This window comes from Leptosomus discolor, chromosome 8 (assembly GCF_034619465.1).
Source record: "Leptosomus discolor isolate bLepDis1 chromosome 8, bLepDis1.hap2, whole genome shotgun sequence".
Taxonomy (NCBI): Eukaryota; Metazoa; Chordata; class Aves; order Leptosomiformes; family Leptosomidae; genus Leptosomus; species Leptosomus discolor.
Window position 1 is genome coordinate 3,833,086 of NC_141398.1, and position 16,648 is coordinate 3,849,733.

The 16,648-nt window shown below is 48.7% G+C and overlaps 1 protein-coding gene across 2 annotated transcripts; it reads right to left on the bottom strand.

Moving 5' to 3' along the window:
- Positions 1 to 6,346: 6,346 nt before the first annotated feature.
- Positions 6,347 to 12,949, bottom strand: C8H6orf62 (chromosome 8 C6orf62 homolog). 2 transcript variants are annotated; one of them, XM_086469307.1, is made up of 5 exons: positions 11,567 to 12,949; positions 9,569 to 9,745; positions 8,901 to 9,023; positions 8,164 to 8,298; positions 6,347 to 7,315 (listed from the first exon to the last, which is right to left on the bottom strand). In XM_086469307.1, the coding sequence occupies exons 1-5, from the start codon at positions 11,693 to 11,695 to the stop codon at positions 7,292 to 7,294; spliced, it is 588 nt and encodes a 195-aa protein (XP_086325433.1). In that variant the 5' UTR covers positions 11,696 to 12,949; the 3' UTR covers positions 6,347 to 7,291. The 2 variants fall into 2 exon arrangements, with proteins under 2 accessions (XP_086325433.1, XP_009953805.1); XM_009955503.2 differs by having other exon boundaries at positions 6,347 to 7,635.
- Positions 12,950 to 16,648: the final 3,699 nt, after the last annotated feature.

Genomic DNA, 16,648 nt, shown 5'->3' on the forward strand with positions numbered 1-16,648 from the left:
AAAGGGCACGTGACATTCCGCGTCGTGGAAGTTGACTCATCGTCTCAGTGATCTGAGTTTTGTGATTAAACGTGCCGTTCGGGGGGTTTTGTGCATTCCCAAACCTGGAGAAATAATTTCCAGTGAATTGACCTGTTCACGCAGACTGATTTTCAGTGTGAGCAAGGTTACTAATACTTCTTTTATGAGGATTAAAGTAACACATCAGCAGTCCTTCCAAAATGACTTCCAAACAAGGGATATATAACTGAGAGCTTACCCTTCAACGGAGGTTCTCTAAAAAAACCCACCTCAGGGGGCTCAGGCTGTCAGCGTGTATTTCTGCTGCAAGTTTAGAACAGTTGTTCATGGCATCTACATCCCCAACAACAGCTTTTTCTCTGAGGCCGTCTTAAGAGCCTGCGTGGCTTACACGCCTCTGGCTAGCTGAACACTGAACAGTGGCATCCTCTCTTCAGCAGCACAGTCATTATTATTTTTTTCCCCAGTCCTTGCACTCATGCTCGGAATCATCCCTGAATCCCATTTATAGAAACATAACGCTTTGCTAAAGCAGATCTGTCAAGTCACTTGCTACAGGAGCAACCTTTGTTTTAAATCCTTGCTCGGCAGAACTGTGCGCTTCACTTTAATAAATTCCCACTTTACAGCTTCCTCTACCTGGAGCTCTGAGTCCTAAGCGTCTCCAGCTCCTCTACAATTACTGGGATGAGCAGAGAGGATCCATCATCGCATGGTTGTCTTCCCAGTAACGGGTTCTGGCATCCCCAGTCAGCTTTTTTCCTCATTCTTGAGCTCACCGGTTTTCTTCCGTAGGTTTCCCACGTAGTAGAGCGCAAGGAAGCAGAAGTGAGGATTAAAACTGCTCCCCCAACTACTATAAACCCACCCCCCTCACTGGAGCACCCGAGTGATTTTGACTTGTTTTCTGACATAGAAGGCCGAGGGTGAGAAGGGAGGTGCCGAACTCAATACGTGCCAGATTCGGGACGCTCTGCGGCGCGTGCTGGGCTGCTCTGTCCTGGTGTCACCGTCCCACCGCAACTTCACATGACTTCCCTCCGCCACAGCTGGCTGCCTCGGCTGCCTCGGGAACGTACCACAGTTACGTGGTCTCATTCTATCACTTGGCATTCGTCAGATCTACCTAATTACAACTGAAAAGCGTCCAGGCAAATTAAGAGTGGCAAACCTCGACGCAGAAACAACAGTATCCTCCTGTTCCCCTTCGAGGCCATTCTGTTGCAGGCAGAGAGGCACAGAGGAAAGAAACCCTTCCTGAAGTACGAGTGAATCCTCTCTTGTAACAGACCATTCAACATGGTATTTTAGTGCTGCCTAATTAACAAGAGGGGCATCATTAATACGCAGGCCGGTTATTTTAGAAGCAGCTCATTAAACTGACTATTTTAAGACAACCTTGTCTGTTATCCCTCCACCAGCAGCAGCCGTGTTGACCTCGTAATTTATTTCACAACTTAACTTCGCCTTGGAGATGACCTGAGAAGGAATTGTCCCCATTGAGCTTGCTTCGCTTCGGGAGTAAACTGGCAAACATCACCCTTAATGTTTGGGAGCATTCTTTACTGATTTCACCCTAAACTACACGTTGAAAAGTCTGTTCCTTAGCTGAGTCTCAGAGGAAGCAACGGGAAAAAAATTAAGGACGTTATTTCGGACCTTATTTGTCCAAAATAAGGACAAATGGTGCACGGCTCCACCTGGCATCAGAACAAACCGATCTCCTGTGGGGTTGACCTGGTTCCATCACTGCAGATTTAGGCATAATTCCCTCACAAGCAAGCGAATAAAGTGACTTGATGAGATCATCTTGTGAGTCTTATTAGTACACCAGATTACATACCCAACGACTGACAGACATCTGTAAGCTCCAGATCTTCCAGCTGCAAAGGAGACCATCCCTCCCATATTGTCTGTTTGGGGGTTTTTTCCCCCCTAACCTTTTCTTTTTTTTTTTGTAACATACCACACACCTACACCATACTCTTCGGTGTCTAGAGGTCTGTCCTTAGGGAGGGCCACACTCTTCACAGCGGTACATGACGTGTTGTGGAACAGTTTGTCTCTCCCAGTGAAAGGAACAGCAGCTCCCCACTTCACCCAGTATACCGGCCAGCCAAGAGTTCCTTGCTGGTTTATCGCTGTTATTGCACGAGTGCATCCCCACTGACACCAAGTACTCACGCTGAGGCAGCAACACTGTGCATCGTAGATCCCTCAAGAAAACGAGGAATTGGAACAGGATCGTTCCCACCGGTGTTTAAAACCAAGAATCCAGCTACTAATCGGGTCAAATACCGATCACAGTGCTGTGAGGAGGGGTTTAATTAACCATCCCAGCTCTTGGGAAGAAGCAACTTATCAGTGATAAACTGGGGAGAGGGTAAGGAAGGACATGGCTGCTGAAACTATCAGGACTCCATGTTGGTCTCCAGGTTGGGCCACCTGTCACAGGGGTCCCGGAGCTGCTTCACCCGGGTCACTCTGCCAATTTAATTACCGGCTACTGGGTTTACAGTTCGCAAATTGGCAAGCATTACCCGCCTAAAGGGGATGGGGGCCAGGGGGGGGGAATGAGGCTGTTAAGTAACTGTTCTGAACAGCAGTTCAATTCTGTTCAGCTTCATTGACTGGCTCCCAGCCACCGCCAGGGCATACGGAAGAATTTCCAACGGCGCGTTATCACTAAACCAGAGCGAGCATTAATCAAACAAGACACATTGGCTATCCTCCAGAAAAGAAAAAAAAAAAACCACCACAAAAAACCCAAACCACCACAAACCAACCCTACTTTTGTTCACCAAAACAGTACTGGGGGCTGTCCCGCTGCAGCAAGATCCTGGATCTTTGGTTTCTTTTTGCTTAAAAGCAGTAGCTGCTTGAAGGGAGAGAAAAGCAGCTGGTAGAGCGGGTGCTGGAGCACGCGGTGACCGTGCTCAAATTAAGGGACCTTTCCATACGTTAATCCCTCCCAGGCAGAACTAGGCCATAGGTATCTCCAGCGCTACAAGGCATTTCGCTCAGCCGTGCAGAAGGGAAACGCTGCCCAGCCCTTCGCTTGCCTCGGTGAGCCCACGGAGGTGCTGCAGCCCCCCCCGCACGCTCGGAGAGCAGCGCCTTCAAGACCACCACCACCACCAGGAAGATTTAAACACCAAAACGAAGCCAGAGCACACCCAGCCCCTGCGCGCTGCAGCAGGGCGAGAGCGGAGGGAAGCAGCGTAGAGGCTCTCTGGGCACCTCGCAGCCCCGCTGGACACCGGCGGCAAAGGGAAGCAGCCCAGCGGGTACAGAAGACACCTCCAAGCCGAGGCCTCTCACGACACCAGCACGGCATCAAGTAGTACAGCGGCAAATGGTGGCCAAACCTATGCACAGAAATGTCCTTTTTTGTGCGCTAACGATACAAAGGGACAAGTAGTAACATCGGCCTCGCGGTTTGGGAAAGAGCGTTTTTAATGTAAAGGTTACTAGAATGAAAAATCCCACAAAAAGGATTCCTAGAACCACCACCACTCGGGGTGGTATCATGCCTCAGACACCCACATGACACTTTTTCCCCGCCCCTCCTTTCATAAAACACCATTATAACCCTTTATCTCATTACTTCATTGCAGAAAACTGTTCCAGAACCTGCGGGCTTACACAGCTCGTGAATTTGCTGCTGCAATAAATGCAGAACTCAAAATGGGAGAAGCCTTTCCAGGCTAACAGGAGAAAAGAGCAGTTAAGCAAACTCACAGAGTTATCTGCTCAGTGGATGTAACCATAGCGATCCTCGACTTTTAACAACCACCACGCCAGTGCCAGGAACCTCAGTGTACTCTTCAGTGAAACCTGTAACAGGCCATTAGAATTGTCTCACACTTGAAGGAGGGAAAAAACCCCTTAAGCGACTGTTCTCACTGTTCAACCCCCTAGACCCCCGATTGAACAGGAGATGGTGTTCATTAACTGCCAGTAACCCCATGACTCAGCCCGTGACAAGCCCAAGAAAATGCAGTGTTCTCCTGGCAGCAAACCAGAGATGGGCCGGGAAGGACGCCCGCAGAGCACTCAAGCTGGGAGTACGTACAAGGAGCAGGAGCTTATGGCACTTGTTTCAGGTTTTAAAGTAATTTTAAAACTAGTATGTTATGCCTTAATGGGTCAAAGGGATGTGGTCCTTCACAAGGAGCAGAGCACGTACCCATACTGAAGACGGATGCCCCACTTGGTTGGTATTTAGTAAATACACATTTGGTAGGTCTTTCAGAGTTGGTTTTTTTTTCTTTGTTAAGCCTAGAAAATTGAAACTGGCAAAATGACCGCCTTTCCACCAGCTTTGCTTCTAATAGGCTTAACGTTTTGCTATGCAAAAACATCAACTTGTAGCAAGTTCAGTACCTTGATCTAAAGCTTTCAGTGCTCAAAGATTAGTTCGAGTTGTTTTGGTTTAAGAGAAACACGGACTAATCCCCATGTGTTTCTAGTACCTGATGTATCACTCAGCACAGCCATTCCAGCGGAACAGAACCGCTTTCCAGAATAGATTTATGCTTTGTTGGAGGGGTGACAAAGGGCACTATCGACTGCCAGCGAGCTACAGGCGCACTGCCTTCGGGCAACGCTTGCACAAGCCGTTCTGTCCATCCTACTGATTTTTGACAACTCGTGCAGCTCGAGGCCGCTCGCAAAGCGAAGGGAAACTATACAGCCACGCGCAGGGTACGGCACTGAAGAAGCTTCTCCTTGTCACCCGGGCAGCACCTGACACAAGTTTCCCCTGGCCACACACTTCATTTAGATGCAAGAGATCTAACAGGCCTCTGTCTCGGTTTTTCTGCCTCTACGTTCGTCCCTGCCCCGTTCGCACTTGCCAAGCTGACGGGACGAATCCTCAAGCCATCGCCTGGTAAAACCCCCGGGTTCAGGTGAGATATTGGGTGTATTTCCATCCTTGGTACGAGCATTCCCCAAGGAGCCAGCGAGCAGCTGACAGGAGGTAGTGACCAAACTCTTGTCCTACCAAAGAGCCCTTTTCGTATTTACGAACAGCTCCACTGAACTGATGAGGTTTACACAGTCACAAACTGGGCTTTATGAACATTAAGTTTTGCGAGAGAAACCCCACGCTTTGAAGAAAGCCTACCAAAAAGCCACTGAGCTGATACAAAGAGGGGCTGAAAGCAAGAGCTAGATACTGTGAACCGCTTCCCTTCCCTTCTGAAGGGCACTGTGCTCAAGTAACCCAACAGAAGGATACTCCGAGACCGCACGAGAAGCTCCACTGAGAAAGCGTGGGACAACTTCAAGTTTAATCTTTTCCCTCAAAAGTCAGCTGCTCACGTGGAAAGAGCCGCCTTTCAAAGGTGCCAAAGGATTTCAGAACAAACTCTCATACGCTCCCCGAGATTCTCCTGCTCTGGAAGCCCGTGGGTCCCCTTCAGCATTTTTTCACAACTCTCACAATGCAGATGCCGAGCAACTGATTCTGGGATCACGCTCACAAAGAAGAAACCAGAAGCCCGTGCGTGTTGTGTCCCACACGAGTGAAAGAGCCATTCAACTGAACAGTTGTCCCCGAGATACAGAGAATTAATGTTAAGGGTCATACCGTGACAGCACGTACCCCTGCTGGACACAGCCACTCAAGCCATCATCTTGAGGTGTCTTCCAACAGAAAAACCCAAAACTCCTAAGGCAAGACCTACCAAGTCATTTGCTCTGCTCACCAAGGTAACGACGGCCACATTCCACTGCTGTGAGGTGAACAGGAAAAATTAAGAAGGAACAAAGAGATTACACTCAGGAAGCAAAACCCAAATACATGAAACCTAAAACGTTTGAGACCCTACAACACCTACCTCAAGCTTCCCATGGACACTTGGTATTGTATCCTACAGGCCGGGCAAGGAAGGGACACTTACAGGAGGGAAACTGTAAGTGCTGTTAGCAGGTATGGTGGTTACCAAACATTCTTTGCATTCGGTAGAGCAGCATTTTCAGGGTATTTCTTTGTAACCCGAAGCATCTATGAACGTGAAGGTGGAGGTTTCGGGTGGTGCTTTTCTAGGGTGCTCCAGTTTAACCTGTAGGACCTTACGACCGAAGAACTAAAAATATCCACGTACCGAGACAACAGTATGCCAGTAATCCAATTATTTCCAACAGCTGCTTTCCAAAACAAACACGTTGCCCACACACGTAAGGACACCTCTGCCGCTGATCTTTGTTAATACCCCTTTTAGAGCCTCCACACTTTCGGTGTGTGCCACGGGGGACACCGTCAAGAGGTAAGACGCTACTAAAATTTAAGTCATAGGATTTCCATAAACAAACCCAGTCATCTTTCACCTAATTTATTTAAGTTCCAATTTTTTCCAATTCCAAACAAAAGCTAAATACAAGTTTTAAACAAGTAAGCACTAGTTTTATCCAAAGGGAGCAGGCTTATGCAGTTTTACTCCAGTAAAGTACTCAACCCTTAAGCAGAGCCTTCTTTGTCATCAAAACTATACAGTAGTCTTCCTTTTAGCATTGCACAATCTTAAAATGTTCTGTCAGAACCCACTTTTGACACTCCAAACACTATTTTACATTGGTATATAATGTCTATTCCAAAAGAAAAAAAACCTCGCTGGGTTTTCCGTAAGAAATGTTTTAGAAACCAGTATTTCCTGCACAGTTCACCTGCAAGTTTACAAGTCTCAACTCTCAAGAAAAAATAATCCTCTACCAACATTGTTTCCGCAGCTATTATTTTATTTTTAGCTGCTTTAGCAACTTCAGACTCCAGGTCTGCCTCATCTGTATAAATGCATCCAACTCAAAAGAATACTTCCATACAGTTATACAGCAACTTGGGGAAAGAGATCCAAACCGAAAGTGCCAGTAAACTTAGACATGGCCCAGCAAAATAAAAGAGGCAAGAGATGCCTACACATTAAATGAGATGCTTTTTTTTTTAAAAAAAAAGATTTCTTCCCCACATTTACTTCCTACTGTAATAGCCACTTTCCCGTTCATTAGAATGAATGATAGTGCTCTTCGATACAATCATTAACAGCAAAGCTATAAGGCTTTTATACCCGTTACATTCACTTCTCACCCTCCAAATACTGATGGTTAACATTACAGATGTCAGGGGGCATGACCAGCACAAATGGGAACACCACCACAAATGATCACCTTGTGCTTTCGGATACATTTGTTTCAGTGTACAGTCCCTTCATTTCACATTTTAGCAAGATGCTGATGCAGTGCAGAAGCGTGCAGAGCATCCTCTCTTTCACAAGGTCCGTGCAGAAAACATCTTAAAAAATAAAAAAAATTGTAAAGTTCTGAGATACAAATGATAAAAAAAAATCCAGGATGATCAAGTTTCACAATGTATAGTGTTCTGAGCATGAGTCCATTTTCTTCAAAATTCTGAAAGAATAAAGTGGTGAGGAAAGTGAAAATCCACTGCTGCGTTCTGTGATCTTCCCCATTTTGCTGGCCAGTACCTTACTCTGGCATGTAAGGACGGAGGTGATCCTCTATGGTACCAACCGTCCAGTGAGTGAGCTGCTCCTGTGGCAGGTACAGGCAGATGCTGCATAACTTGAAGATTGTAGCTTTGTTTTTTGGAGTCTAGAGGCAAAGAAAACCCAAAGAACAGCTATTAAACGTGAAAGTGAACGCCAGCCTAAGGGGCAGACCGCCAGCCTGCCTATCGCCTCGCTGCTGGTTGTGGAGGAACAACAGGTAAAAGCCCCATTTCATCCGTATCGACGGCCTCAACTCAGAATCAGGCTGCAACCCCTAATGCCAAAAATATTTTCCCTATCCCATTCATTCTTCAGTTCAATCATTTCTAGAGTATCACCCGAATTAAGCCAGTGTTTTAATTCTTCCAAAACCCTGTTAAGCCTATTTTAGAACTTATTTAACACGAGAACATTAAATTAATTCTGTGTGAACACATCTGTGGCCGACAGCTAGTTTTCACATGAATGAATCCTATTTATAGCACAAGCTTCCTCTGAAACTGAAGTGCAAGCATGAATGCACCATCGAGTCTTCTACTTGCATATTTTGCAGTAAAATCACTGATGTTCCTAAGAAAAAAGCATTTTATGATTAAAACATGCATGCTAAAGAGGGACAAAAGCAGCTTACCTGCAAGTGCTGTCTGTCAATGAAGAGAAACACTGACTGGTTAGGGTTGTTGACAACAATTCCAGTCTTGTCCTTTCGGCTCAGAACATGCAGAAACTGTTTTTCATAGTCACCGTGATGAAATTCAAACTTGGCCTGCATTGCGCGAAGGAGGGGAATAAAATATTCATTAAGCTAAAGCTCGCCTCTAACCCATTAATTTCCTCCTATTTGGGGCTTTACAACCATTTTTGTTTCTTTTCTTTTCTCCTCCACGAAAAGCAGAAATCGGGGACCACGGCGACGACGACGCGCTTGAGTCTTGGCACAATTTAAGGAATCCCCTCGTTTCATTCTGCCAACACTCACTGCAATGACGTATTAACAATTCAAAGGTGCTCCTTGTGGCAGAACATCCCTGCACACCTACAGCACATTTATTCAGTAACTTGCTATTATTGCAGAACCGGCACAGAAAACACCTACAACGTTGTTCAAAAATCTGAATGTCAACAGCTAAAGCTGGCTACTGAAAAAGTAAGTCTAAAATGTTCAAAATTTATTTCAAGGCAATATTATAATGCAAGAATTCCATCCACCTCAGACACACTTTATAACTGCTTTGTAAGTAAAACCAGACAGGGCACTTCCTAACACCTGCAGAAGTCACGTACCTTGTCGACTTATCGGTTAAGAAGAGAGGGGACTTTTCCTGCCCTCCAGGTCTAAGTTACTTACTGAAGTAAAACAGCAAATACCTGAACAGGCCTAAAGGGTTCATCGGATCCCTTCCACCGAGAAAACAGGAGACAGACTATCTTCTCAATATCATTGCGAGGCCAAAGAATGAAGTCCATCTCCTGGGTACAGCCGATCACATCCTGGAAGCAGCAAGCACACAGATAAACAACTTATCTACACAGGCACGTAACTTAAAGGTGGTTATTACCTTCTTTGCGTGGTTTTCCATTTGCATTACAGAACAACTAAAGTCCTCCTTGCCCTCCACTGAGTTACAGTATCAGTATCCAGTTAATATAAATTGTAACTTTAAGAAAACGTTAGCAAAGATTGTCTGTCTTCCAATATTCATAAAGCAAAACCACTTAGTTGCACAGGAAGAGCTGTTGCAAGAATTCACACATGCCTACTAAAGGACACGGATGGCACGAAGATGTAATTCCCAAGGTGTATCTGAATGACACAAACGAAAGGTAAAGCTCACGCACCGCGTATTTAAGCAGAATTTCAGAATACACATGCTGCTACCCGCCAAACCAGACCCCATAAACACATGCTGGCAGAACCCTCGTGCAGCAGAGGAGTTGAGAAAAATTGAAAAAGCAGAATGAGCCTTCAGAGTCACAAGGAAAAGCACAAGGGTTGAAAAAACCTCAGATTCAGCAAGTGTACAGAGGAACTTTACCCTGCGCATAGACTGGTAGCGGGGTGCGTGAAGCTGTACTACATCCTTCTGCAGAAGCTCTAAGGAACTTTCCAAAGAATAGCTGGAATCCCGCACACCTTTCAGGATATTTTCTTCATAATTATTAGTCATGACTGGTATCACTTCAGACACTTCAAAAAGCGCTGACTTTTTCTTCTAAAAAAAAAACCAACAAGCAGAGATTACATTAAGATTACAACCCTTTCTAGGGAAGTTTATTTCAGAATTTGTGGGTTTCTGTTAGCATTCATGTATAAAGTGCACATCATGTAAGTTAGGACTTCGATGCACAATTTTGTAAGTTAAACAGAATCTTTCCAATAGCTTCCTAAAAAAAAAAAAAAGCTGAACACATTTTTGTAGTCTCCAGAGATGCAGACTTACATGCCAACCTTGCAAACATCAAAGCTGCATCTAAACAGGACTACCTTTCGTTTTGTAGGCTATGAGACCTTGGGCTGACCAAGAGCCCCCTGCAAACTTGTCTTTGCAAACCAAGTAACACTTTCCCCCCTCCCACCACACTTCTTTCATGAAGAGTGAAGTCTTTCTGTGCCGCATCTGGCGACAGTGGGTGATCAAGATCCAGTCTGAAGTTAGCTACAAGTCACCACCTTCTCAAAGCAGGATTATTTTAATTCGCTACATAACCTTTACACTCAGTACAAATATTTCAACATCTCTCAAGCAAAGCCAAAACATTATCAGGAGTTGGGAAGAACTTTTTGCTGCATCTAAAATCTCCTCAAGTTGTACATCTGGTTCTAAGCCCTTTCTTACAGCTCATGGGAAGTCCTGACCTATTTAAGAGCGACATGACAGACAAAGCAGAACATACATAACAAGCAACTATTTGCTGACCAAGCTAGGCTGAGCTAAACTCCTACTTTAAGCAGGCTGGTACTGGAAGGACATCTTCAGCTCACTGTGATACAACCAAATTTCACAGGACTTAAAGCAGGCATCTGCAATGAATTTCTACCAAGCAGCCAGAACAGAATGCAAACGCTCCAACTAAAACCATTCAAGTTGTAACATCTAATAAAATCTAGTTGTGACCACTGCTTAAACATTTGTATTTCTCGTTATTACTATGACAGTAACAAGAAATTACACCCCACAATATCCACCTCTGTTTGCACTAGAAGCGACAAGCAAAAGCAAACCGGACTTGGGGAATTTTAAGGAAACTTTTCAAACAAAGAAGTTCAGAGTCATCATTAAAAACCACGACCATTACAGTGAATGCCAGAACTATACATTTGAGGGGATTAAACACTTCCAGCGCTCACCCCCACGCCTTTCCTCTGGTGCCACTTGCTGCCACCTTCACTGCCTCGTCACTTGTTCAGCACCGTTCACTGACTAGAAGCACCCGCTGCCCTTCACCGCCCGTGGGCAGCAACTCTCCCACAACTCTGGGTCTACAGTTCGCTTTCCTAACACCACCAGGCTCCCCAGCCTGGCCCAGACACCCAGCAGCGGATGAGGCAGCCAAGCAAACAAAGGCTTCCTTCCTCTTCCTCCCCCTTTCGAAACGGTCCCAGCAGTTTCACATAGGCCTGCACGCTCGGGTCACTTCAGCCGCATTTTGCGACTTCCCCCCCTTCAACCGCCAGGTCTTCCCTTCTGCTTTAACCAGATAAACGCAGTCCCTTGAGCAATCGCTCCTGCCAGGTCTCTCTTTTCAACTCAACTGTTTCACAGACAACAATTACGCAATTCAGATCCCAATTAGGCTTAACAAATTACAGCATTAACTTCAAAAAGAAAATATTTACCCAATACAGAAGTTACCAAGTAACCGTTTAACGAGACACTGGCACCCTCTGCTTCACAAAACTACAAACATATGAAAATGCAAAGTGACAAGCATGAATTAAGTAAGTATTACAGCAATTCGCAATTAAAAAAAACGTTAAGTCAGTGGAATCTATTAAGGATAAGCCACAAGATACAACATTAAAACCAAGTTACCTTGTCTTTGAACACAAAGGCAATGTACATCTTGAAGTCAAACTGGTCAGCTAAAGATTCTTTTTTCTTTCTAAGCTGAGCACGAAGTCTGTTCAGAGCTTGTTTCTTCCGGGAGTTTGGGTCCCCCATTTTGTAATACAGGTGGTACTAAAGCCTTTGGAAACTGTCACTAAACTATGGGCACCTTTTCATAAGACTCAAGTACAACAGAAACAAGTCGTTTTATTCCTGCTAATACGACTGAATAGATAAAACGCTAATGTAACCCAAAACCGCACCTCAGGCAATATTTTACGAGAATGTCGTATCGGAGGGGTCAAGAAACAAAGTAAGTAGTTGTCCAGTCATAGCTGGACAACAGGTTTTACAATAAAACCAAGAAAAAAAAACCCTAAGAATTTTGAAACAAAAATTTGAACAGTTTAGCCGCAGGAATAAGTGGGTAAGAATGAAAAAGAAAAACCCCAAATCTTACCACAATTTATGTGTACAATAAAAAGCAACTGGCACAAGCCCAATCCATGGGGGAGGGGTACTTTTGCTCTGCTTACAAAAAAAAAAAGCTGAAATTACAGATTGCGTTTTACCCCAGCCAGATTCATGACTCTACTGATTATTATTCTCAGCTTTCCACTATTGCTATGTTGCCCGTCTTTTTTTTTTTTCCCCTTTAGAATTATTACACTTGGTGGAGAGCAGAGAAAAGGGTGCAAAGGAGGAGTGCACATCCTGGGAGGTATGACATTTCTCTGCCAACAACAACAAAATCAACTACAGACAACACAGTGCTGGTTCGCAGGGGAGCAAAGAGAAACAACAGCGGAGCCATTTCTAACTTCATCCTGCTCATCATCAGGCACATCATCGCCCTGAGGCTACTGCTGCCAAAGAGAAGAGGGATCATGATGGCCATAGACGAGGGGCGGGCAAGGGTTTAAGGGACAGTATTATCTCACCTAGAGACTAAAAACCCAAGATCAGTGCCCCAAAACCCCGGCGGGCTCCTTACCAGCGGGAGAGCCCTACATCCCCCAACACCTCACACACTCCCTGGGCTGCTGATCCCCCGGGGATCCTTCTCTCTCTGCTGCTGCGAGCACGGTTAGCCGAGGCTGTGCATGGCCAACGCTTTTCGCTTCTCCTTAGGCCTCTCTCTCTCCGCAAGACGGCAGCGGCTGCAGCGGGCGGCCGGTGCCCAGGGCAGCGGGACACCCGCAGTAGCACGGCGTCTCCCCTCTCACTTCATGGTCACGACTTGCAAAAACAAGGGAGAGTTTTGCTCCTGCTTTCCCCACAAAACAGGTTTTCGGTGTCAAAATTTTTTTTGCGAGGTTGTGGGTTTTTTTTTTAATTGCAACTCTAGGTTGCAATTTTAAACCTCGAAAACACCCTCCCCCCCCAAAAAGCAACCCCCCCAATTATCAGGTTATTTTCTTCCTCTCTCCAGACATTTTTCCCCCCCCAGGTGTTTGATTAGTCGGGGTTAAAAGTTTTTAGGTTAGCAAATTCGTCGGACCAGGTTAAGAAGTGGGGGAAAAAAGTATTCTCCCCCTTGCTCTTTTGACAAAAAGAAAAAAGAAAGGGAAACAAAAAAACCAAAACAAAACAAAAAGAACCCCTCCCAAAACTTCCCCCCCCCCACTTAAGCAAGAGACTGAGAGACTCAGACAAGAGACCGAGACCGTGGCCCGCTCGCTACCCGCAGCCGGCGGGCGCAGGAGGAGCAGTAGAGGCGGCGGCGCTGCTAGCAGCACGGAGAGGAGCCATGTCAAGATAAAGCCACGAAGCCGCGGAGCCCCCCCATCCCTGCTGCAGTGGACACGGTGACCGGGCCGCCCGCTCTGCCGCTGCTCAGCCCCAACCTGGTCCCCATAGTCTAGCTCAGCGCCCCGGTGCCGGGGAGCGGGGAAATGGTGGCGGAGAGAGGAAGAGGAGAAGGAGGAAGAGGCGACGGCGGCGGTGGCAGCAGCGGAAGGAGGAGGAGACGGCGGCGGGTCCCTGCGCTAGTGGCTCCTACGGAAGGCGACGGGCATAGAGATCCCGGAGCGGCGGCGGCGGCGGAGGACGGGGACGGCCGGGAGAAGGACGGAAGGGCTGAGGAGAGCCTCTCTTCGCCCAGGCGGTGCCGGGACGTCCTCGAAGGCGACGGCAGGAGCGGGCGGGAGCGCCTGGGTCTGCGCCTGTGCCTCGGCACCGGAGCGAGGGCGGAGAGAGACGAGCTGCGCGGCCAGCACCGACCCCTCAAAATGGCAGCGCCTGAGTCACACAGGCACCGCCCTGCCCGCCCTGCGCAGGCGCGCTCTACGGCGCGTACCAAGCGGGTCCCCGGGGAGGGGGGGGGGCGCGCACACACACACAGAACCTTGTGCTCCAGGCAGCGAGGCTCAGCGGTAGCCTCGCTAGCCACAGGCGCTCCCTTTCGAGAGAGACAGCGGGGCGACTACAACAGCGGCCGGGCCTCAACGAGCCGCCACCGCGCCAAAAATCCGGGTCGCACTTCCCTACTCCTGGCCCCCCCCCCCTCCCCCCCCCGCCACGCCTCGTGTCACCGCCCTCATGCCCCACGTGATGCCAAGAGGGCCATCGCCCGTGGGACAAGGACCCGGATGGAGTTGCTCAACGCCGAAGCGGGGGGGGGGGGGGGGGGGGGGGTTAGGACGGGAAGGCAGAGGGGGAGGGGGCGCCCCCCCCCCCCCCCGCCTGGGGTGGTACGTGCCCCTTCCCCAAATGGCGTCGCTCCATCCCCCGCCGGGGTCCCCTCCTGCACGAAGGGAACATTGAAACTTGTTTCAGCCCGAACCGTCGTGATGTTGCTGCCGAACGCAGCTTTTGAAGTCCCGTGGTGCCGCGTTGTGATTCGTTTCGTTGGTCGGGGCTTGTGTTCAGCCCATCCTGTAACTAGAAATAAATAAAAGAATTAAAATCCAGCGTTTACTCCAAGATGGTCTGTCTACAGAAACGGGGCGGGCAGCCCGCCTGCCCCAGCCCGTGTCGGTAACGCTTCCCGAGGGGCCGGCTCGTTCCGTAAACGAGCCATTGCTATTCCAGAGACACCAATCCTGGGAGAAAAGTCACCATTTTTATTTCCATACTACAAAGAAAGGCGTACGCCTCTCTCCTTTCACCCTGAGGGCGCAGCCTGCCTTCACCTGGGCTCTCGGTATGGCGGCGAGTAGGAAGAGCTGCCATCTTCCCCGCCAGGCCCCGGCACGTGATGGCCCCGCCGCTCGTGTTCCCCGCTCCGGCGTGCCAGGGAAAGCCTCGCCATCCAAAATGACCCCGGCCGGAGGTGCTTCCCGAGCGCCCGGCAGCACGGCGCTGCAGCAGAGCGAAGGGGATGGCCGCTCGGTGCTTTGTGCTCCAGCCAGACCGCAGGCTGCCAGGGGTGGGTGAAGGCATCTCTCCCACCTTCCCCCCTGGAAGCTGGCGCCTGTTGAACGTTCGGTCCCTTGGCACGTTGTGGTGGGATGGGAGGTAGCCCTGAGCACCGCGTAGGGATAGGGTTGGGGTTTGGAGAGAGCAAGCGCAGAGCCCCAGCGAGAGCGGGGCTGCCAAGGGGCTGCCCAAAGGCAGGTAAGGGCTGCCCAAAGCTTTCAGTCCTGGGGTGCTTCTTCCTGTGATCCATAGTTTTTTGGCATTGTTTGCAGACCCTACCTGAGGGAGCGCAGGTCCATCGGACGTGTCTCTATCTTGTTGCAAGGTTTTGATCAGCAAAACTTCCTGGGTTTTTAGCTTAGAAGGTACCTTTGTTGCTGTCTCTTTTAGCTTCCCTCTTAAATCCTTCGTGTGTTTTCCCGTCATCATTTTTGGATGCTGTCAGCCTTCCTGCCCCCTGTACATGCAGCCACGGCCAGTGTCTGGACTGAGGTCTGTGCTCCTGCTCTTCACTGAGTTCGGACACAAACTGCATCACCGCAGCAGCGACGCCGTGAGAAAGACGACACGCAGAAGGCAAGCGCGGGCACCGTCTGGCTCGTTTGCTTGTGTTTCAAAGCCCACGCAGCGTGCTGGTGGCACTCTCCAGTAAACTCCAGCAGATTTCAGTCTTTTTTCCCCCCTGGTCTCTGCTCTTAACTCATCTCTGCTGGTTTCCCTTGTTCCCCACATGAGTTATTTCCCTTTAGAGCACCTTTCCTTTACACGCTTTCCCTCGGACACCTTGGCGACTTTCCTCCTGCCTGCCTTGTAGGCAAGCTGCCGTCCCGCAGCCCTCAGACTTCATTGCCACCGCCCGGGGTCAGTCAGGCCCTCCGATGCAAACACTCCATCTTGCCTTCCCTGTCACAGGGGAACGCTCCCCCGCTGCTTGGACAGGAACAGAGCGCAAACAGATCCTTCTCACCCGCTGCTGTTCCCTCCTAACGGCAAAAATATCCCTTTATTTGGAGGTAAAAAGCAAGGCAGCTAAATCAGGGTATTACATTAGCTCTGCACTGCTGGGACTATTTCAAAATGCAACTTTTTTTAACTAGAATACCAGCCTGGCCTTAACGAGAGCTGTGTTTAGAGACCCACTTTTTTCCAGTCGAAGCGGTTGGGTTGGCCGTGCTGCCCTGTACGGCATTTTGTGCCGCGGTCTGAAATTCCCCCTGGTGCCTGCTGCTATTTTCAGCCGTGACTCACGCTTGGCCTGTGACCCGCTTTGTGCCGGCACAGCCGAGGCCCGGCAGCGCAGCAGCGCTGCTTGACGCGGGGATTACCCCGGCACGGAGGGCCCTCCGAGGGAACTGGCGCCTTGCCTGCCTGCGGAGGAGAGAAAGGAAGGAGTTTTCTTCCAGCCCAGTAACTCCGGCTGTCCTCTCGAGTGCGGGGAGGCAGCCGCAGCTACTGCCCTTCGTCACGAGGGATCGGGCAGCTGCCCAGCCCCAGGTTGGGGAATGCGTCCAAAAAATGTTGTCATATGCCGCGCTGGCACGAGAACAGTTTTAGTTTTTCTCCTGGAATACTTTCTAGAAGAGCTGTGAGGAGAGGAATAGATCTACTTAGAGGAAATTATATATATACTTAGAGGAAACGGGAGATCAAGTACAGTTATTACATGTTAAGCAGCCACCAGCTGTCTCCTGCAAACTCCGGCTGCTC